Here is a 20,690-nt window from a genome sequence, read left to right as displayed (position 1 = left end):
GAATCCATATAGACTTTTCCCTTCCCTCCAAAACAGTGAAGTGTTCAAGAAACCTTGTGGAATAATAATAACCTTTTGAATCCAAGCTGATTTTAAATTTTGTGAAGTCTTTCGCTTGGTTTGTTTCTAGTAATTGTTTGAAACAGGTTGTTTGTTTTTTTTCTGGTAAGTGAGAGATTCTTCCAATTGTTTCCTGCCCTCTTTGGAGGACTAATGCTAAAATATAAACTATAGCTTTTGCTATTCATTGGCTCCTGAATTTTTTTGGTAAGCACTCCATTTCATAGAGCAAGGAATCTAATCTGTGGCATTGCTACTTGACATCAGTAGAGAAGAGGTGATATTATATTCACCGATTTGGGGTATCATCTCTTACACATAAAGTAATGAAGACTTCATTTTAAATGGAAGCCAGATTCCTGCTCTATTTGTTCAATCTGAAATTGTCTTCCCATTTTCACTTAACTTTAAACATTTTAGTGTGGCAGGATTATGAATCTATGAGAAGAAGCACTTTTTGCATCACTGTGTGCCTTAAACTTTGCACACAATTTTTCATGTACTGTGAAAAATTTTATACAGTAAATGGGTCATGTTCTGTGCAGAACTATACATGGGTTCCTCTTTCATTCCTATGTAGAATTTAACTGATGGTTGTTTGTTGTTTCCGCTCAGATTTATCCCCTCTTAGGAGCTGATATTTTATATCAGTATTAGAGATCTCTGTTTGAAATGCAGATATTGTGTCATAATTTATTTTGAATGGAGATTTGGTTCTTCATATCTATGCCACTTCAAAGGTAATTAATAGATTTAGTGAGTCCCTTTAAAGACATTTTTACTTTTGTTGTAACCCTGAAATATGTATCTGTCCCTTTATCCTATAAAGAGCATGAAATATTTGTATATTTACATATACTTTTATATGTGTGGGTATTTTCTCCATTTCTTCTGGTTTTGACTTCCATATGAACATATAGTAGGCACTAAACAGGCATTTCATAATGGTTATTAACAATATTAGTTTTATTAACATTTCATAATTGCATAGAAAGCTGTTCCAGTGTTGTCTTCCTCTGTGCAAATGTACTTCAGGTGGTGTTTACAGTTTTCAGTTAAGGTAGGCTAATCCAAGTGGAGTTACTAGACTAAAGCAAATGATTGCAATAAAGGAAAGTCATACAGTATTCGGATTTTATTGCAATGAAACCTTAATATTGCCTTAGCACTTTTCAACCTCATGATTAAACAAAGTATTCATACCCTTATGTAATGATATACCAGGTGTGTGTAATTTTGAACTTGTGTTCTTGTTCTTAGGCTTGCAAAACGTTTTTCCATAGCACAAATCTGAATATATTCCTTAGCTGCCTTAACAAGCTGAGAGTACTTGTTTTTGCCCACTGTTTTTTACGTAGACCTTGCTTAGTGTAATAGTGGTTGTTTCTTAATAAGACTCAGTGAGAAGAATGCAAGTTCTGATTTTGAACAGTGATGTCCTTGTCATCTTTTTCAATTAAATTGTGTAAGTGGTCACTCAAAACTTTTTTCCTCATTAGGTATCAATAGCTCACCACTCAAAAATAGCAGTTCAGTTCTTATTTCCCCTAATTTGTTATTCTCTGATAGGGCTTCAAAAAGAAGCATTTTGGATTGAATGTTGTTTATATTGTATATTTTAAATGCTGTGTGACCAGTCAGTTTTTTTAAATTATGTTATTGCTAATCATTGTTGGGCTTTTCAACAGTTCAATGAATCAAAGGTGATCCCACCTTTTGGAAGCCTAACTGAAGATTGTAAATAGTCCATTTCCACAATCTTTATGTCTTTCTTTCATGTCATTGCTACACGGATTTCAGGATCAATAAACAATCTCAATCGGAAAGTAGATGAGATAATTCCAGTCAGTATCCTTCCTCCTGAAGTCTTTGGAGAGGAAAGGCTATTCTAGATACCTCTGAACTTTGGTTTATGTGGTGTAACTGGATCAAAATAATAGGATGCAAAAGAAAACTTCCAGATCATGAGTGCTTAACTGTGTTTTCATTTAAAAGCAGTGGGAAAACCAGTTTCTTTCTGTTCTATTTTTTGATGCCCAGATAAATATCAGGAAAGGATTGTTGAAGGTTTCTATTTTGCATGCTATGGATAAAATTGCTCTTTACTGTGATTGGGAGGCAGTTTGAATAAATACCCTTTGCTTTTATTAATAAATACATCAGATGGCTGTGTTCTTTTCGGGAAGGATTATGGTAGATATGTTTAGTATGGCAAAGTTGGGATTTTTACACACTCTTTCTTTTGGTGTCTGGTCAGAAAGAGCAACACTGACATAACTATGTCCTACATTCTATTGGAAGAATCTGTATGTATAACTGATGTTGCTTTATTTGATTTTAGTTTCAGTGAACTTCTCGTAATTGCAAAAAGATAATGCTTGGCCAGAGATGGTCTTTCAAGTCGCATTTTAGTCTTATTTAATTATATAATTATATTAATTAATCTTATATGATTCCATTTTAATCTTATTTATTTCCAGTTGGTAAAAGACATAGTTATTTGTCTATTGCTAGCAGAAGGAGATAGTGGCAAGAGTTAGAGAATCAAAATAACAGTTTGCATGATACAGGTTATTTTGCTTAGGCAGAATACTTAATGCTGTGGTTACCTTTCTGCAGCAACAATCCACCCACCATGTGGTATTACAGTTTTTAATACTTCGATTTTTGACAATGGGTCACTTTGATCAAATTGGTTTGGGAAATGCTGTGTGTGTGATTGAGTCAATATATTTTAAGGGTGAATAATCTCTGGCTTGGAGGTGTGACCTTTTCAATGGGCTGAAGTGTGTTCAGGAGATTGTTTGTGACTTGTAGTCTGACAAGAGCAGTGTTCTGTTATATTAATAACATTCTTCTTCAGCTTGGAAGGACTGATGGTCTGCCAACAGGACCTCATTAATTGCTATAAATCACATAATTTGTTTTTTGACAGTAGTAACTGCTCTGTAGTCACAGTCCAAGAATGTGGCATCATTTGTGGTCTAATCTCAAGTAGATTATAGCAACTTGGGTGTAAGAACATTAGAGAAACATGTTACATAAATATTTTCAGATCTGTCAAAACTTATGATTAATAACTGGTTACTTGTCACTTTAAGTGAAGTTGGATTGGTTGCTACTGGGTTTTGGGAAGTAGCTTGTTTTAATACTCTTCCTACAAATAAATGTTCTTGTTTAGTTTAATTAGATGATTTCTGAAAGTCATGATTGACTTTTTGATATAAAAACAAGGTAGCTATCTAATATATTTTTGATTTTTCTCTCAAATAGATGTGCACTTAGAATTAGAAGAAAGGCTAGCAAAATTCATGAGGACAGAGGAAGCTATTATATACTCATATGGATTTGCAACAATTGCCAGTGCTATCCCTGCATATTCAAAGAGAGGGGACATTGTGTTTGTGTAAGTATTGTTTTCTAATTGTTTTCTTCCTATTTTTAATGATTGCTAAATCATATAAGTTGGACATAAATATATTGTTGAATAAAATAATATATTGTTGAACATTTAAAATATTGCTGGCTTTTGATCAAATATTATGTAGTACAAAATTCAAATATATTTTCTTTGCCAAATATTACAAATCAGTTACGCTTTCATCATGAAAGCTCAGAGGTGGGCACTCAGGTGCAAAAAAAGCAAAATAACTTGAGCATTCAAATACTAATGTAATGCTAACTAATTTTCTTCTTAAATGATACAGTTATACTTGTTTTTCTCCTGTCTACTGCTGGCTTTTCACCTTTCTTCAAGGAAAGTTGTTCCCCTCATGCCTATTTGCAATGGATTAGTTGGATAAATATTGCTGCATATTAAAGTAACAGAAGAATAGCTATGCAGAATCAAATGATTTGGCAGGCCCAGTATCTGGTACCTAGGAATAGCCAGGTATGATTTGTCAAGGGAGGATTCAAGAAATGAGAGAAAATGTAACAATACGCAATTTACTGCACCAAAAACAGGGCTTGGCTTTAGCAAGAGTTGATGGATTTTTCTTGTTTTCTAATTCTTTCAGTATTTTCAGTGTTTCAATCACATGCACATGGTTAATTTTATGATAAATATGATATGAATATAAAAAATACTTGCTCTAAATATAATACCTACCGGTTTCTACTGATGCATTTGATTTCTAGATAGGGATTTTCCCCTGGGATATGGAGTGAGTGTCAATGTGGGGCTCAGCTGCCTGCTGTGGTTCAGTTACAACACAATGGTACTTCTGATATTTGTCTGCCAAAATCTCTTTGGTGCTCTCTTTTCTAAGTGTAAAGCTTGCAGCCTATTTGACCTCTTTACAGAAGTCCTTTCAGAATCTAATCATGTTTTTGATTGTCTTTGATTATCTTCTGGATCAACATTTTTGAGACAAATGACCAGGGTTGTGCACACACTAGTCGAGGATGCCAGTGTACCCTGGATTTAGTTATCTCATACTGTTTTAGCTTCTCATTGCAAAAGATCTCCCTGTATTTGAAAGCAGTTTGTTTGAAATTACTGCATTTACCATATGCAGGTTTGCTTTAGTTGCAAACTAAATCACAAGATCAGTTGACCTAAGCAGCTGTGAAATGGCATACCCCATCATAGTTGGAAATTTGATGTTCCAACACTTAGAAATGGAGGATGGTTTTTTGGACATGGAAATATTATTTCTCAAAGGATATTAAAATGGAGTGTTTGAGTATTTGGAGGAGTCCAGTAAATGTTACAGACATATCTTTGCACTTTTCTTCTAAGACCCAGAGCAAATGAAGTGAGAGATTTCTGGGATGATTACTGTGGTATTCTACCGGGTCCATGGAATACTGTGCTCAAACTGCTGTCACATACAAACAAGAGCATGAGTGTAGATTAAAAAAAAAAAAAAAAAAAGACAAAAACCTGCTGGCTTGTTTTTAGTGTCTGTAATACATGTAAAATTGAGAAGATTTGAAATGAATTTTCAAAATGTAAATAAAATATACAATGCTTTAAAACATCTGGTTTTGTCTACACCTAAGTACAAATATCTGCTCAAAAGAAAGACAAGACCTAATAGCCAGCTTTCTTTGAATAATTGCTCTGTGTTTAACAGTTAAATTTAGCAGGGTTTGCTATATTTACAGAGATGAAGCTGCCTGCTTTGCTATTCAGAAGGGTTTACAAGCATCTCGTAGTAACATCAAGTTATTTAAGCATAACGATATGGCTGACCTTGAGCGATTGTTGAAAGAACAAGAGACTGAAGATCAAAAGGTACTATTCCTTTGAAGAAATTTTTGTAGTCTTTTGCGCCACTTCCCCCACATTTTTTTACTGAGTCGTGTAATTGAATGGGTGCAGTGCTTAAAGGCAGTTACTTGGTTCTCATAACTCTCTATTGAGCAGTCAATGTTGCTTATTTAATTAAGATTATTTTTTAAAAAAGTATTTATTTGCATTTGTCTTCTTAACCCTTAGAACTGAGCTCACAGGCGTTAGTAGCAGGGGAATATCTTTACAGGCAGCTGACTGACGTGAGATAATGTTTTTCTTTTCTTTTAAAACTATTACAGAGCTTTTTTTTTTGGATCTCTGAGAAATTTATATAACTGTATTTACCTAATACATCATACAAGTTAACTATCACTTTCAGTGCCACACTATAAAATTAGCACAAAAATGACTAGTCCTTTATAGAATCAATATGGTTGGTTTTTTTCTCAGTCTTCCCCTATCATGCATTCAACTCTTAAGATGTTCTCTCTCTTGAAAAATTTGAGTCAGTGTGATGGCTTGCTTCTCATTTGGACAGTAATATGAAAGGATGTCCAAAGGCAGTTATTAAGATCAAGATCAGAAAGTACAGATAACTTGATTAAATGAGTTTTAAAAGAATTACTGAGTAGCTATCATGATTGTATGGTTTGTTCACAGAAGGCTGGCAAGTTACAGACGGTTGAAAGAAAGCTGATTTTGTGATGAGTCTTAGAAAAAGTAAAATAGATAAACTGTCAATCAGCTTAACAGCAGTGTAAATCAGTAAAGGATCTGATTAATAGCAGATATATAGATGACATATTAGTTAATGTACCTTCATGGACAATACATTTTGTCAGATAATCTTTACATGAGTTTTTAGATGTGGTTTTCAGGCTAATTTGTGTAACACATTTGGTTTGTTGGAGCAGAGTGCTTTGAATTAGCTACATGGTTAAAGTTTCTTACTGTAATTAGCTGAATGTGAACATAAAATTGGTGGGCAAGAGCTTAATACAGACCATGTGTGTATTAAGACATACTGACTAGAAAAGGATTGGTCATATCATTAGAGTTGGAAAGGCCTCTAGAGCCTTACTGTGACTAATTTGGTACCTACCACATAGAAAAGTTAAATAGATGTTTCTAAATCTGAAAAATGAAAGAAATGTGACTAAATACCTTTGTTCAGAAAGTACCAATAAGATTCAAAGTAAATAACAGGAATGGCATTTTAAAACAGCAAAACTGAAATAATTCTAATTGAAATTTATCAGAAACAAGTGAAAGATATTTTAGTGATCTGTATGGTATCCAGAGATCAGACAAAGACTTTGTAACATGAGTGTTATGAATACTTTTGCATTATGTTTTACAAAGGCACTACTTGTAAGAAGTTTATGCTGCATTGTGAATCCTCGTGCTCAAAACGCTTGTTGAAAAGTCTTCTAAATGCTTAGACTAATGATGGGTATAATAGAGACCAAGATTTGTAGTATTTGTTCTGTTGGTTGTCTTTTATTCATAAAGTTCAAATGGATTTGGTATGATTTGTTGCAAACAAGGCCTCTTAAAACATGTGTAGAAGTCAAAAGCTTTGGAATTATTACAAAATAAATAAAATAAAACACAAAAGTACTCCAGTGAGGCATTTAAGCTTTTGTTACAGATGAAAAATACGAAGTTTAAACTTAAGTAACAGCTTATTTGAAAAAGAATCTATTCTCTTCAGAAAAATCTTCCCTATCAAAAGAATTCTTAGAGCTTTACTTGTTTAGTGACAATTGATATAAACTAAAACCCTATCTTTCTCTGAAGAATCCTCGCAAGGCCCGTGTAACTCGAAGGTTTATAGTAGTGGAAGGATTGTATATGAACACAGGAGACATTTGCCCTCTTCCAGAGCTGGTAAGTGGTTTTAGTTTGCCTTTTGAACACATCTGGCTAATGAAATAATAGTATTGTGTAAATTACCCTACATAGAAAAACTCTGCATGCAGTTTTTTTGTTTACTTTCCTGCTTTCTCACATGTTCATGACATGGTGATTCCAAACCTTAACCTTGTTTTGAAACTTCTGATTAGGATTCTGAAGCTATTGAGGCTTAGAAATAATGCCCAGCTGTGGTCTTAATTTTTATCCTGTAAAATATACTGTAAAATATTCAGCTATGTGATATGATACTAGATAGTTAAACCAGGTTATATCTCAAAAAAAGAAAAAAGTTTCAAAGAAACCTTCACAGTAATGTCACAAATAGTGACTCCAAGGACAATATTTGCCATTCTGCATAAAACGTTTTTTAGGCAGACTGTGTTCTTGTAGACGATGGAAGAAATTTTGTGAAAATGCATTGTCTTGAAAGTACTTGAGAACCTGTTAAAAAAGAGAGGGTTTTTAATATATGAACATTTATGAAATTTGTTTCAATATTATATGGTGGAATAATTTTGAAGGTTTTAAAAATGTGTTGATGACAGAACAGAACTATAGAACTCACTTTTATGCAGTGTTGAGAATGCAGTCCTTGTCTTTCTTTACCTTATCTTCCCCATCCATGCATTTTGTCACCAAATTCTGACTTGTATTTTATAAATTTTTCTTTGTTTTAGATTAAATTGAAGTATAAATACAAAGTTAGAATATTTTTGGAGGAGAGCCTTTCCTTTGGAGTCCTTGGAGAACACGGAAGAGGAATTACTGAACACTTTGGAATAAACGTATTTCACTTTTTTGTTGTGAATGAGCAATTTGTACAGAAGCAAGTTGTGCAATTGTTTTGTGATACCTTTGGCATTAACAGATAGTTTTTTAGTGTACAGTAGACATTTAAATATAGAGGGTTTTAAAATATATATGTATTTCTAAATATTTTCTTAGCAGTCCTAGAGTTTCAGGTCTTGGCAGTCTTTCATGTGCTGACTTGAAATAGTTTTACTTAACTTTAATGGCAAAGATAAAAGAAGAATTTTTACAATGCATAATTATATCCTTTCTTTGGACACTCAGTGTGATAATGAATGCTGTCTTTTGTGGCTACATACAGTTAAAAGTGTCATTCTGACACAAAGATATTTGAGGTCTTGGAGTAAATAAGAAAAATCTTTGCAGTATACAGCCATCCTATTTTGCTTTATTGTCTTTTACTCCAGTGTGGAAAAATAAGATAAAACTTCATGATGGTTCTTTCAAAGGTGTTATTGTAGTACTTTACCAGCAGATTAAGCCAAACTATTTTTCCAAAGGTCTACTTTTCGTGGTGTTTATGCAGCTGAGGAGTACTTTGGAAATCTAAAATGGTATCCCTGCAGCTGCTTACTACCACAGTCCCCTGGGGTTGAGGGGACGGAAGAAGTGCTTTTTGTTGGCTAGTATTCTAGTGTGCAGCATCTCTCACTGCATTCTGACAATGTCTGAATTCAGCTTGGAAGTGAAATAACAAATTCAGAGAATTCATTCTGTCTTCCCCTTTGTCTTGTTGTTTTCGCTTAATGCCAAATGTAGAAAAGAGAAAATTAATTTAGAAAAGGTCACAGGGTTACTGTTGTATATTCCAATTGCTATCTGATTAGTTGACTTCTATGTTAAATTCTTAAATTCAATTAATTGATTTTTACATTGAATTAATTTACAGACAAAATCTTTTGAAGCTTCCCAAAAGAAAATATTTGCAACTGACAAGTGAAATAAGACAATTGTGTCTTGAATGTTCAGACTATTTTAATTAGGTTTATGCTTAATTTTAATCACATTCTACCTCCTACTGACTGCAGTGGGGCTACTTACACTCTTAAAGGGCACTGCTACACTGAGTGCATTATGGAATTGTCACCAGGATCTAAATAATTTTTTTTTTATATTGCAATGCTATTGCTTTCATATTGCAATGCCTGGAAGAGAGAGATCATATGCAATTTATTTACAGATGCATAAATCTCAATTCCTCAAAAGTCCTTTCTGTGTTGCTTAAAATTATTATTTCAGTTGTACTTTCATTTTATTATGTCATAGTTTGGTGAATCTTCTGTAGTATGAAACAAGGTGTATCTTTAAAGGATTAACTTATAGTTTTTAATGCAATCCAAAGCGTATTTTAATAATTTGTTAATTTAACTGACAGATTGATGATATAGATCTTATTAGTGCAAACATGGAAAATTCACTCGCTTCTATTGGTGGATTTTGCTGTGGAAGATCTTTTATTATTGACCATCAGGTAAGAGAGATCTCTTTTTAAATAATCTGGCACTATTAGTTACTTATATGTGAGAATTAATTATTAATATCAATTTGCAAATATTATATAGTTGATTATGCCATATTTGATTCTACACAGAAACTGTCTGGTTCCTGTGAAAGATTGTAGATGAATCAGAGACCTACTTTTAGATCCTTAGATGTAACTGTAGGTGTAGAGGAGAGGCTTTAATATATACATGAATTGACTTTTAAAACATTGTCTACATTACTATAGAATTTTTTTTTTCTTTTTCTCCCATAGCGATTGTCTGGTCAAGGCTATTGCTTTTCTGCCTCCCTACCTCCTTTGTTAGCCGCTGCTGCTATTGAGGCTCTGAATATTATGGAAGATAATCCAGGTACTTAATTCAGGAAAATGTTATCCTTCAGTCTTTCTTCATCCTAAACTAATAACTAGGGCTTCTCCCTACTTTGATTCCTCACCTTTTTACTCTGATGTCATCTTTATTTGCTAGTTAATGTTACATGCAGGTTTTTTTTCAAGGTACCTCCCACTCTGCTTTTCTTCAGTGTCTCCATCCCTGTCCATCTTCCAGCTGAAAATAAGCAAGTTATTTGAGGCTAAGAGGGACACAGATAGTTTTTAAAAAGCAAATAAGAAATTTTTATTCTGCTGTTTAGATCTATGATATGCCCTTCCTTAAAACCATATTCCTTCAGCACAAATGAAGGAAGAGAAAGGTAAGTAGAAACAAATGATAATAGATTTCCTCAGGACAGAGCAACCCTCTCCTTTCCACTTGCACTATGTAATTAGGGTTTTTTTTTTCCTTCTCTAGCTAAGCATTCAGATAAGAATCTCAGGAATGATCAGGGAGCAAACAGCCTGCAATTTGCAGGGCCAGATACAGGACATTTGTATAAAGTTGGCAGACAGAAGTTTCTGCTCTAGGAGTCAACTAGAAAAGCCCTTAAAGATCACCTAGTTCCGATACCCTTGCTATTGGCAGGGACACCTAGGGCAGGATCTCCATCCAACCTGGCCTTGAAAAATCTTTTTGCTGACTGGACGTTAAGTCCAGGCCACAGCAGTGCAAAATCCCAGCTACTAAAACACCTGGAATTTTTTTTTTTTTTTTTCTTTAAGTGGAGGGGCTGAGAGGCACATGAGGACAAAATTGTTGAAATGTTAATCTTCACTTGCATGAACAGATTGGAGGACATCTGGAAAGATGTGGTATTTAATTTGTGACAAATAAATAAAAATTACTGAGTAGCCCATGCCCAGTTGTCTGAAGCCATATAGAATCAAGAAAAAATTAAGAATAAGTTACAGGACTGTTAGGTGTAATGGAGGGTTAGCCTTCACCAAGGAAAAGAGACATGGTTTGCAAATTGAGGAGTCAGTTTTGTCTTTAAGAATCTGCACTGAGCTGGGGAAATGATCAATGAGCAGAGTCTGCGTGGCAATAGATATTTATGGATATTTATAAATTGGACCTGCCATTTCAGTCCCATTACAAAGTGTTTATGTCATCCCTTCCATATGGTCATGAACAGCAGCACTCCATATGCAGCTGGAGTAATGAGATAAAGGGAAGTAGTGCATTTGTCAAGACTTAAAAGCTTGTCATTTCCTGGCAGAAATACGAATTGGAAACATTAAGAAGAGTAGTAAAGAGACTTACTAGTTCAATGGATATACATACCTTAGTTTGATTTCAAATGCTGTATTTGAAATATTAGAGAAATGTAAAGTAGAAGGAGGAAATCTAAGCATTTTCTTTTTCTATTTTTTTTTGGTGTGTTTTTCTTTGTTGTTTTTGTTTGTTTGTTTGTTTGTTTTGTTGTTGTTTTTTGTGTGTAGACATCTTTCAGACTCTCCGGACTAAATGTGAACGGATTCACAAAGCTTTACAGGGGTAAGTGGTGTGGGGTTTGGGGCTTTTTGGCTTTTATTTGGCTATGCCTTTATAATGCCAACTTTAGAGGAATTCTTCCCAAATCTGTTTCTGATTTTACAGTTGCTTAGACTGGGATATGTACATTCAATTATGTATATATTAAAGGAGAAAACTTACTCTTTCCCAACTGTCTCTGTTATACTACTAAAAAGAGTTGAAGTTTTTTAAGTCCTTTACAGGTTTTGAAATGAGATTATATCCTAAGGCTATTGAGGAAGTCTGCAATCTCTTACATATTAAAATCTTTAGGAGAGTGTGATAGCTCTCAATGACACAAAGTGTTGATGAGTGTTTTGAAAATTATCTAAATAAAAAAATGTGGTATGAAGCTTAGTAAATACTTTTTCAGAGAACTCATCGCACCTTTCAATCACCTTGAATACAATATTCCTATGTATTTGATTGAATGTTAAAATAGTAATAAAGTACCTGTTGTTCTGGAGGTACAGAGAAAATTGCTAGAATTTATCTGAAAAATAAGGTTCAAAATTTCCTAACACTATGCTGTTTTAAAAGATGGTAATATTGACTAACTGCTTTTTTGTCTGTCAGGTTTTGATATTAAAAAGATACAGAAATTGATGTGATATTTAACAGCCATTTAATGTGCAGTAATTGTGCAGTAATTGTATTTTACAATTCTTCTCCCTCAATTTTGTGTTCCATTATACAGAAGTTAATAACTTTTAAAAACACTGATACAAATCTCAATGCATGATTGATACAGTTTCAGTATGAGCCTGATCTTCTTAAAATGTGTATTAGGCAAGCTTATCAAAGTCTAGAAATCAAAATTACAGCTGATAGTTGATATGCATTTATGTGACCTGTTAATTTTGGGGACCAGAGATCTTGCTTTGATATTGAATGCAGATTTTTGGATGGGAATAACTGACTCCTAAGTGTGTGTGATGTCTCAGGACAGTGACAACCAGAATGTCTGTCATTCTGTCAAATTCTAGCCAGTTAAAGCCCGTTAACAACTGTTTCTATGTACAGATGAGGGAACCATTATAGTCATATAACTAATTTTAGAGGAGCTTCTGACTAAGTGACAGATGATGCTGTAAAGTGTTTCTAAAGGAAATATTTTAAAATCGTAAATCCTGCCAAATCTTATGAATCCCCCCAGCAAAACTGTTGTTCTTTCTTATACCTTAAGGATAAAAAGGTGACTTGACCTAGCTAGCTGGCTTTTTATAAGCAACTTACAGGCCCAACACAGACATTTCTCTTATGTCTTCATAAGGATTCTTTAAAAATTTCTGAACTATAAATCCTTTTTGCAAAAGGATGAGTAACTGTTGTTGTACAAACTTACTGAAACTCCTTAGAAAAGGCTTGATAACTTCATTTTCTTAATGTAATGCAAGCTGAAATGCACATATGTTTTGTCTGCATTAGTCTCAGTAAAATGAAATATCCATCTTTTCTCACTCACCACTTAGAAAGGAGAAACACTTGTTATCTAGAATTTCAACACATGTCTTCAAGTAGGATGTATACATCAAAGATTTTTTATTTGTTTTAGGATTTCAGGTTTAAAAGTAGTGGGAGAATCTTTTTCTCCAGCATTGCACTTACAGTTGGAGGAGAGCTGTGGATCTCGAGAAAATGATGTGAAGTTACTCAAAAGAGTTGTGGATTATGTGAGTGTGCCCATAGTCATTAAAATATTGCCTTTGAATGTTAATAATGAAGGAAGGGTAGGGAGGCTTGTTGGGTAACTTGTTGAAATATCTTGCAGGAATACTGCAAGAAATTTAATTTCTTTGCTAATTATGCATCTCTACTAAAGATCATCTTTTAACCCTTTCTTACTGCCTATAGTTAGGTCTGTAGCTCTGGATTAAAAAATAGACTATTTACTTCAGGAAATATTTATTTCCTATTATCTATTTTAATGCTCAAATCTGCATATAAAGCAAGTGCTTAGACAACTTTTATAATGTTAATAAGGAGAGTATTCTGGAGGTGCACTTCAACCATTTAAGGTCAACCCTTGCTTCTTTGAGTCCATGAATTTGCTTATTTTGTGTGTGAACATTTTTATATTCTATTTGTAGTATTTTTTCCTTCTTCATTATGCATTGGTTCTTTTTGTCTCACATGAAGATGTGAGGGTTGATGGAAAGCTTTATATATCAGGTGGCAGGTAAACAAGACAACACAACGAAAAGAAATTCTGAAGTTAATTTCCTTGAAAATATGATTTAATTGCCTGATAAAATATGGTTGGTTTGTCTGATTACATGGAGGTGAAAACTAATGACACTGCACCCTAAGCTGTTTTATGTGATAAAGCTGTATTGAAATTAGAGATGACTTTGCACAACCTTTACAGCCTCCATTTGGAAGAAAACTTGTATTTATCTTGACACTAGATTAATAAAAGTTAGTTATATGTATTTGGTGATCAAAAGGGTATGCAATCAGAAATTTCCAGGTTGACTGCTGTATTTTCTTTATTTGTAGTGCATGAATAGTGGTATTGCGTTAACACAGGCTCGCTATCTGGAGAAAGAAGAAAAATGTCTTCCTCCACCCAGGTTAGCAGAAAGTTAATGTATTACTTCATTTTTTTTGGATATGGCTCTCCATCTCTTTTCCATATAATGATGGAAACTTGTCAACAAATACAATTTGTTCAGTAGACTGGATTGAATAGTTGGTTCTTGAAAAAATGGGAGTGGCTCCATTTTTGAGGTATACTTTCAGTGACTGTTCCTGGTTGCTAGTATCATGAAATAACTGTATCAAAATCACCTGTATCTTGGGGATCAGCATGTAGCCTGTTAGCAGGCACATTTCCATGAGCTACACCTCTACAGGTAAAAAAGATAACGTATTTCTGGAGTGTATGTGGTGGTGTGGCAGAGGAGGGGCAAAAAGTAGTTTGACCACATCTGTTTAGTCATTTGTCTTGTTTCTGGTTGAATTTGAATTTGTAATAATTTCCCTACAGATAGTGATCTTAAAGTGTTGAAACTAGTATGAAACAATTCTAAAGCTGAAGGCTAGGAGTAGAGTTTACTGTGTATGTTCTGGTTTTCTTTTTCTAGTATTCGAGTAGTGATAACAGTGGAACAAACAGAACAAGAACTGGACAAAGCTGCATCACTTCTGAAGGAAGCTGCACAGTCGGTGTTGAATTAGACTACTGTTTTTGGATTCCTCTTTCCCACATTATCAGGATAAGTGTTTTACATTGTATAGTGACTTCCAGATTCTTCCACATTGAAACCTGACCAACAAAATTGTTCTAGAGTGCTACAAATGCAGTGAGGGAAAGAATGCTGAATTTTTGAGTTGGTGAATGGCAGAGTGTTGTTTCAATTCAAACTCTACCATTTACTAGCATTACTTAAAATGGGGATATCACTATTGCATTCATGACTCTCTCGTAAGTTAGTATAAAAAGTTTCAAATTTATTTTTTCAAACCCTTAAAAATTCTCAGAAATATGTATAAACATTCAGTTTCACCCCAAACCATGTGAAATGTTTTCTCTCCATTTTCTCAGAACACGGGAACTTCAAATAAATTTCAAGGAACCGTTCCTAATACTGCCAAAAGGATAACACATTAAGATATAATTTTGTGCTATATTATGTCATTTATTATTGGATTATAGGAGGGGGAACCTTCAATTCTTTTTGCTTTATATATCTTTCTCTAACCATTTTTGGCAGCCAGGTTTTAAGAAAGCCTGGCCAGACAGTAAATTCATATCAAATACTAATTGCTTTTTGCATTCCATATGTAATTATATGCATGTTTGATATTATGGGTGAGGTTTTTCCTATTATTAACTTTAAAATATCTAGATTCCAACCTCTGAATTGTGGAACTGATGTAATTCCAGTGTAGTATGTTCAGATACGGGACCTTTGTACCAGTCTTGAAGAAGAATAATAGGCAATATGGAAAATGAACCAAGGTTTTGAAACAGCAACTAAATACTAGCTTAGTCGAACTACTTTTAAGCACAAAAAAAATGTGTGCTTAGTTTTATCTGTAAACATCTATACCTTAGAAGGGAAACACACAGGTAGCTACTAAGAGTTTAGATGGTACAAATACTACTGAAACACAACTCCATCTGTGCACATAAAATTCTCAAGTAACTTGAATGTAATATTTGGAGGTTGTGCTGTCAGGATTTTAAGTAAGCACAGATGGACATTACATATACAGACACTTTACTTCAATCAGGAAACTGGTGAGGAACTATGTACTTTTTTATAAAACAAAAAGTACAGCTTTTTATTTCACAATTTTGCTTTAAGAATGCCTGTCTAAAAATTTTGTATTCTGCCTAGTATGTGTTGAGTTGTTTTGTACTTATGTGCCTTTTTAGTTGCTACTACAAGGATTACAGGACTATTTTTGAGAAACATAATTGTTTAATATAAAGTTAATCATGTTTGATTCAGATTTTTACTTACACAATTGGATTTTGTAGCATGGTCGACCATATATTGTTAAATACATTAACTGAGCATAGTCTATGTTGCCTCCAGTTCATAGAGACTGTTTCTATGCTGGCTTTCAAAACTTTTCATCTGTGTACATTCAGACAGAAATCTAAAGTTGTGTTGGGGCACTTCCGTGATTGTTGCTTAACATTTTGAAATAGCCAAATCATTATCTCTGCAATGTAGTAAAACCTTCTTCCCAATGTGAAAGAATATCCCTATTACACTGACATTTATGTTTTCTCTGTTAACTGTGAGTAAAAGCCAGTGGGAAGCCAACAATTTAAAAGAGAAAAAAATATGCAGAATGAAACGGACTCCCATTTTACAGACTAGAACTGAAGTGCAGAATAGTCATTTTGAAGACCCTCACAGGCTGCAAGAAATGGAAATTAAATGTTACCGCTCTACTTGGAGCTTTTGAGCCATTTTTGGCTGGATAATTGAAACCTGCAAATTTGAGTGAAGTCAAGCCTTTGATGTATAAACTTGGAACAAATGAGGTACTTTGATTCCAGTGCAGCGTATTAAATGGTTTTGGAGTTAAGATAAACCTGGGAAGGTAAGCAAATAACCATTGGCATTGAAATCCTAGGTTGCAGAATCTATATTTAATTCTCTCGTTTTATTTTAGGTTATCTGCAAATGGGGTGTAATTTTTGTTGTGCTTAGAGAGCTAGCAATAATTTTTAGATACATGGACTTGTGTTGTTTTTTTTGTTCTTGGTTTGTTGGGTATTTCTGCTTTTAAGTGAAGTGATAACAACTAAGGTAGCAAGAAACAGAGTGGAATTTCTAGCAATTTCAAAGCTAAGTGAAATGAAAATAATGAAATAAAAGTTCAAAAACATTGCTAAAAGATGCCGTAATCTGATTCATTTGCCGAACACATACCCACCATTAAAATATTGGTAAAACTGCCTTTGTCCTTTGTTACTGTTCACCAGTAAATAGGAAAGAAGTATTTAGATCGCAGTAAAGTGAATACCTTGGTTGACAGGAGCTGAAGTGCTCTTGTAATATGTGTTTTACTGACAGGTTATATGCATGCTGTCTGTGAGAAATTAAGACACTTATGAGATGTAACTGGTGGAGAGGGATATCCGTGGTCAGTTCAAGCATGTCTGGCTCATCTTCATTTTGACTTTTTTGATAAATGTCTCTGTCATGGTAAGCAGATGAAGAAATGGGTGGCTCTGGGGAAAAATATTGATTGGGGGTAGGGAGACAGCAGGTGATTCTGATTAAGCTTCTGACATTTGAAAAATCAGAAGCCTGTTAAGGTGCTTAACTGCCCAGTGCTCATGGCTGATAAATATACAAACAAATCTGTATTAGTTGCTTTGTAGTTACATTTGGATGAATTGTTATTTTTCCATCCATTTCTTCAGATGTAGGCATGAGACTGGAGTTTAGTGTAAAGCTGTTAAAAGTAGGATACTGTGACATGAATCAAACCCAAGGACCTTATCCCAGATTTCAAAGTATCTTTTGAAAATAAACTTTGTTTCAATTAATTTATGTAGTTCGCTTTGCCACATACTTGGAATAGAGTTTCAGCAAAGTGGATAATAAATCCAGTATTTTAAATAGTGATCAGAAATAGTTATTTTTAAAAAATTTACTATTACTATCTGGGAGTTGAGAGGAGGGCATTTTAACTGTAAGAAGTTGGCCATTTGTTGAAACTGTCTTGATGAAACCAATTTTTTACAATATATGAGGACTAGGATGGAATGGAAAGAATTTATACTTTTAAAATATTTTATCTTAAAGAAACATGTCTACATGATATATATATTCCTGTTTTAAACAAAGAGATTTATTTTCCTTGAATATTTAAAAATAATTGATTGCTATTTGTGTAGTTTCATGGTTTTTATACAAAAAACTACAGATGCTTTTTCTGTTTATTATAGTAATCAATACTTTTGGATAGGAGGTGAAGTGCATAAGGAGGGTATTAAGAAAGAAAGAGACGTATGGCTGAAAAACTGATTTTATTTTTTTTCACTTTTGAAATATGAACCCAGTCAATGCACAGAATGGTGTACTGTCTCCTTTCTGTCACTCCATCTGGACTTCATTATTTTGAACAGGGTTGTGGAGTGTTGGCATTCACTGATCTATGAAGTTGCTACTGCAAAAGTGTCTTGCATCTTAAGATGACTAGAGAAGTGCACATGTAAATGTACAGAGCTGTAAATGCTTCCTAAACAGAGGAAATATTTACAACTAACACAAAGCATTTGTACGTTAAACTGTTTCAGTGTCCTAATAAAAGGAAATGTCTGGATAACATTTCTTGTGTTTTTATGTTCTTTGGCAGTTTTCATGGTAATAAGGTAATGGACTTACTCTGTCTTGCTGTTAATAGATTTTCCAGGTTTTGGTTTCCTGTCCATTGTGTGCTAGGTAATTGCAAGATATATGTAGAAGTCACAGAAGCTACTAAATCTGCTGAAGAGTACCTATCAGGGCAGGACAGTTTTTAAATGTCTGATTTCTGATACTTTGGTACCACACACTTGCTGAAAACCACTGTTATAGGAAGCTAGACAGTAGGCGAGATACAGTTTTGTTGTGACTCAGAATAATTTCTGGTGTATCAACAAACTTGAGTCTGGATGACATGTGCCCCAGCTTTGAGACATCTTTACAGAATAAAATACTGCAATTTTGCCTACCATATTTTATGAATAAGATTTCTCTATCTTCCCTTTCTATTAGAGGTATTACCACTTAGTTCAGTATGCTGTTTGTATAGCCAAGTTGGATTTTGCAGCAGTGGACTCAGAGCTGGCAAAAACCAGTGAGGATTGGAGTCAAAGGAGTAGCTTAAGTAGAATTGGAAATATCTATCTATTTAATCCACTGTTTAACTTACATTTTATGTAGGCCAAAAATAAGTGATTGTCTCACTCTAATTAGCATTTGTCAGACTGTGCTTCTGTTCTGGTATCCACAATTCAAGGAGGACAGGGACAGATTGGAGGAGGTTCAAAGGAGGACTTTTTGAAGATGACTAAAGGGCTGGAGAACATGTCCTGTGAAGAAAGAAAAGCTGAAGGACAATTTTCCAGTACTTACATGGTGTCTACAAAGATAGCAGAAGCTCTCTTCATTAATAAACCACATGAAGAATAGAAAGGGCAATAGAATCATAAAATGCATTGGGTTGAAAGGGACCTTGAAGATAAATTAGTACCAACTGCCTTGAGCAAGGATACCTTCCACTAGACCAGGTTGATCCAGCCCCTGTTCATACTGGCCTTGAACATTGCCAGAGAAGGAGCATCCACAGATTACATGTGCAGTGTAATAGAACAGAATCGTTGGAAGGCTGGAAAAGGACCTCTGAGATCAAGTACGTCCTTGACCAAACACCACCATGTCAACTAGACTATGGCATTAAGAGCCATGTCCAGTCATTTCTTGAATGCCTCCAGGGGTGGTGACTCCATCCCTGAGCAATCTTTCAATGTTTGGCAACCCTTTTCATGAAGAAATTCTTATTGATACCCAACCTCAGCCTCCCTTGGCACAGCTCTACCAGCTTGGCAAGCTAATGAGCAAAGATGCTCTTCTCCTTTTCTGACAGATGGACCCCATCAACCCCCAGTAGACCTGGTTTCTCAAGGTGAGTCACATGGAAACTGATACATACAAGTTGCATGGGGAAAGGTTTCATCTTGACATAGTTTTTTTATGATGAGGAGAATGGTCAATCACTAGAAAACAACCTCCTCGTGGATTATGGGAGATTTTCAAGATGTAGGTGGGTAGGGTGCTGAGTAATTTCATCAAGACTCTCTTTCTCACAAAGAGTTACACCAGATGACCTTTTGAGTCCCCGTCAAGCTTGGCCTTGACAAGTTCTGTGACTGTACCTCAGAATAGGAAGTGGAAATAATTTTTCACATTTGATCTAATTTAAATTGGATTTTGTTGTGAACAAGCTCATTGTTAATTACCAATGTCACAATACGTGTTGAGAGAGTGCATGAGCAAGAATTTAAACTCTCTGCATTAGTGTAAGTGCAAGTTAGGCTGATGACTAAGAGAATAGAAGGTCACACCAAGCACTTCATGATAACCTGAGTGGTGATTTTGAATTCCTCTCTTTATTTTTAGTGGTTTGGACTTTTTCTGTTCTTTCCCATAATGAGGTAAAGAAATGGCTGTTCTCAACAGTTAAGGGATGAAAGATCAAATACAGGTTTTTTTTTTTGTTTTAACCTTCTCCAGCATGATACTTTTTAAAAAACTAGCCTCAGTTCTGTGTATCATGTTTGTACAGAGTAAATATTTTGCCTTAATGTCAAGAGTGAATGTGAACTTTAGTTACAGAATCTAAACAGGCAGCAATACTCCTTTACCTTTGTATGCAACCTTTAGGCTTAAGATGTGGGAGTGTTATGGAGCCTTTAAAGTAGCTGAGAGTAAGGAATATTCAGTGATAATAAAATTCCTATCTATGACAGTTCTGAAAGAATATTTTATTGGTGAAATACTATAGTTTTGTGCATCTTTAGATTTTCAAAGGCTACATAAAATAATCACTACTGAACAGTAATCTGCATTTGCAAGAATAAATTTCTTGACTTCCTTATGGATAAAAGAACTAGGCATGATGGTTTTACTAAAATTTGCTTATTAAAAATTTTTAATAAATTTTAAATATGTTAACTGCTCAACTTTAAAAACTGCTTAACCTTGATTGCTTGATTGTTTTTAGAATAAGATTTTAAAAATGTTTAAGGA

General features: G+C 34.3%; 1 protein-coding gene across 1 annotated transcript in view; it reads left to right on the top strand.

Moving 5' to 3' along the window:
• Positions 1–18,216, top strand: part of SPTLC1 (serine palmitoyltransferase long chain base subunit 1) — a 34,939-nt gene extending 16,723 nt beyond the window's left edge. The window contains exons 6-15 of the mRNA XM_083882979.1: positions 3,334–3,466; positions 5,173–5,302; positions 7,103–7,192; positions 7,897–8,004; positions 9,405–9,500; positions 9,786–9,882; positions 11,352–11,406; positions 12,980–13,097; positions 13,924–13,997; positions 14,511–18,216. Of these exons, the coding sequence (XP_083739105.1) occupies positions 3,334–3,466; positions 5,173–5,302; positions 7,103–7,192; positions 7,897–8,004; positions 9,405–9,500; positions 9,786–9,882; positions 11,352–11,406; positions 12,980–13,097; positions 13,924–13,997; positions 14,511–14,604 (995 nt within the window). The 3' untranslated portion in view covers positions 14,605–18,216. The remainder of the gene's footprint in view (positions 1–3,333; positions 3,467–5,172; positions 5,303–7,102; positions 7,193–7,896; positions 8,005–9,404; positions 9,501–9,785; positions 9,883–11,351; positions 11,407–12,979; positions 13,098–13,923; positions 13,998–14,510) is intronic.
• Positions 18,217–20,690: the final 2,474 nt, after the last annotated feature.

Source organism: Zosterops lateralis (assembly GCF_965231275.1).
Source record: "Zosterops lateralis genome assembly, chromosome: Z".
NCBI classification, from domain to species: Eukaryota; Metazoa; Chordata; class Aves; order Passeriformes; family Zosteropidae; genus Zosterops; species Zosterops lateralis.
The sequence above is the reverse complement of the archived record's forward strand: the minus strand, read 5'-3'. Positions and strand labels throughout refer to the sequence as shown.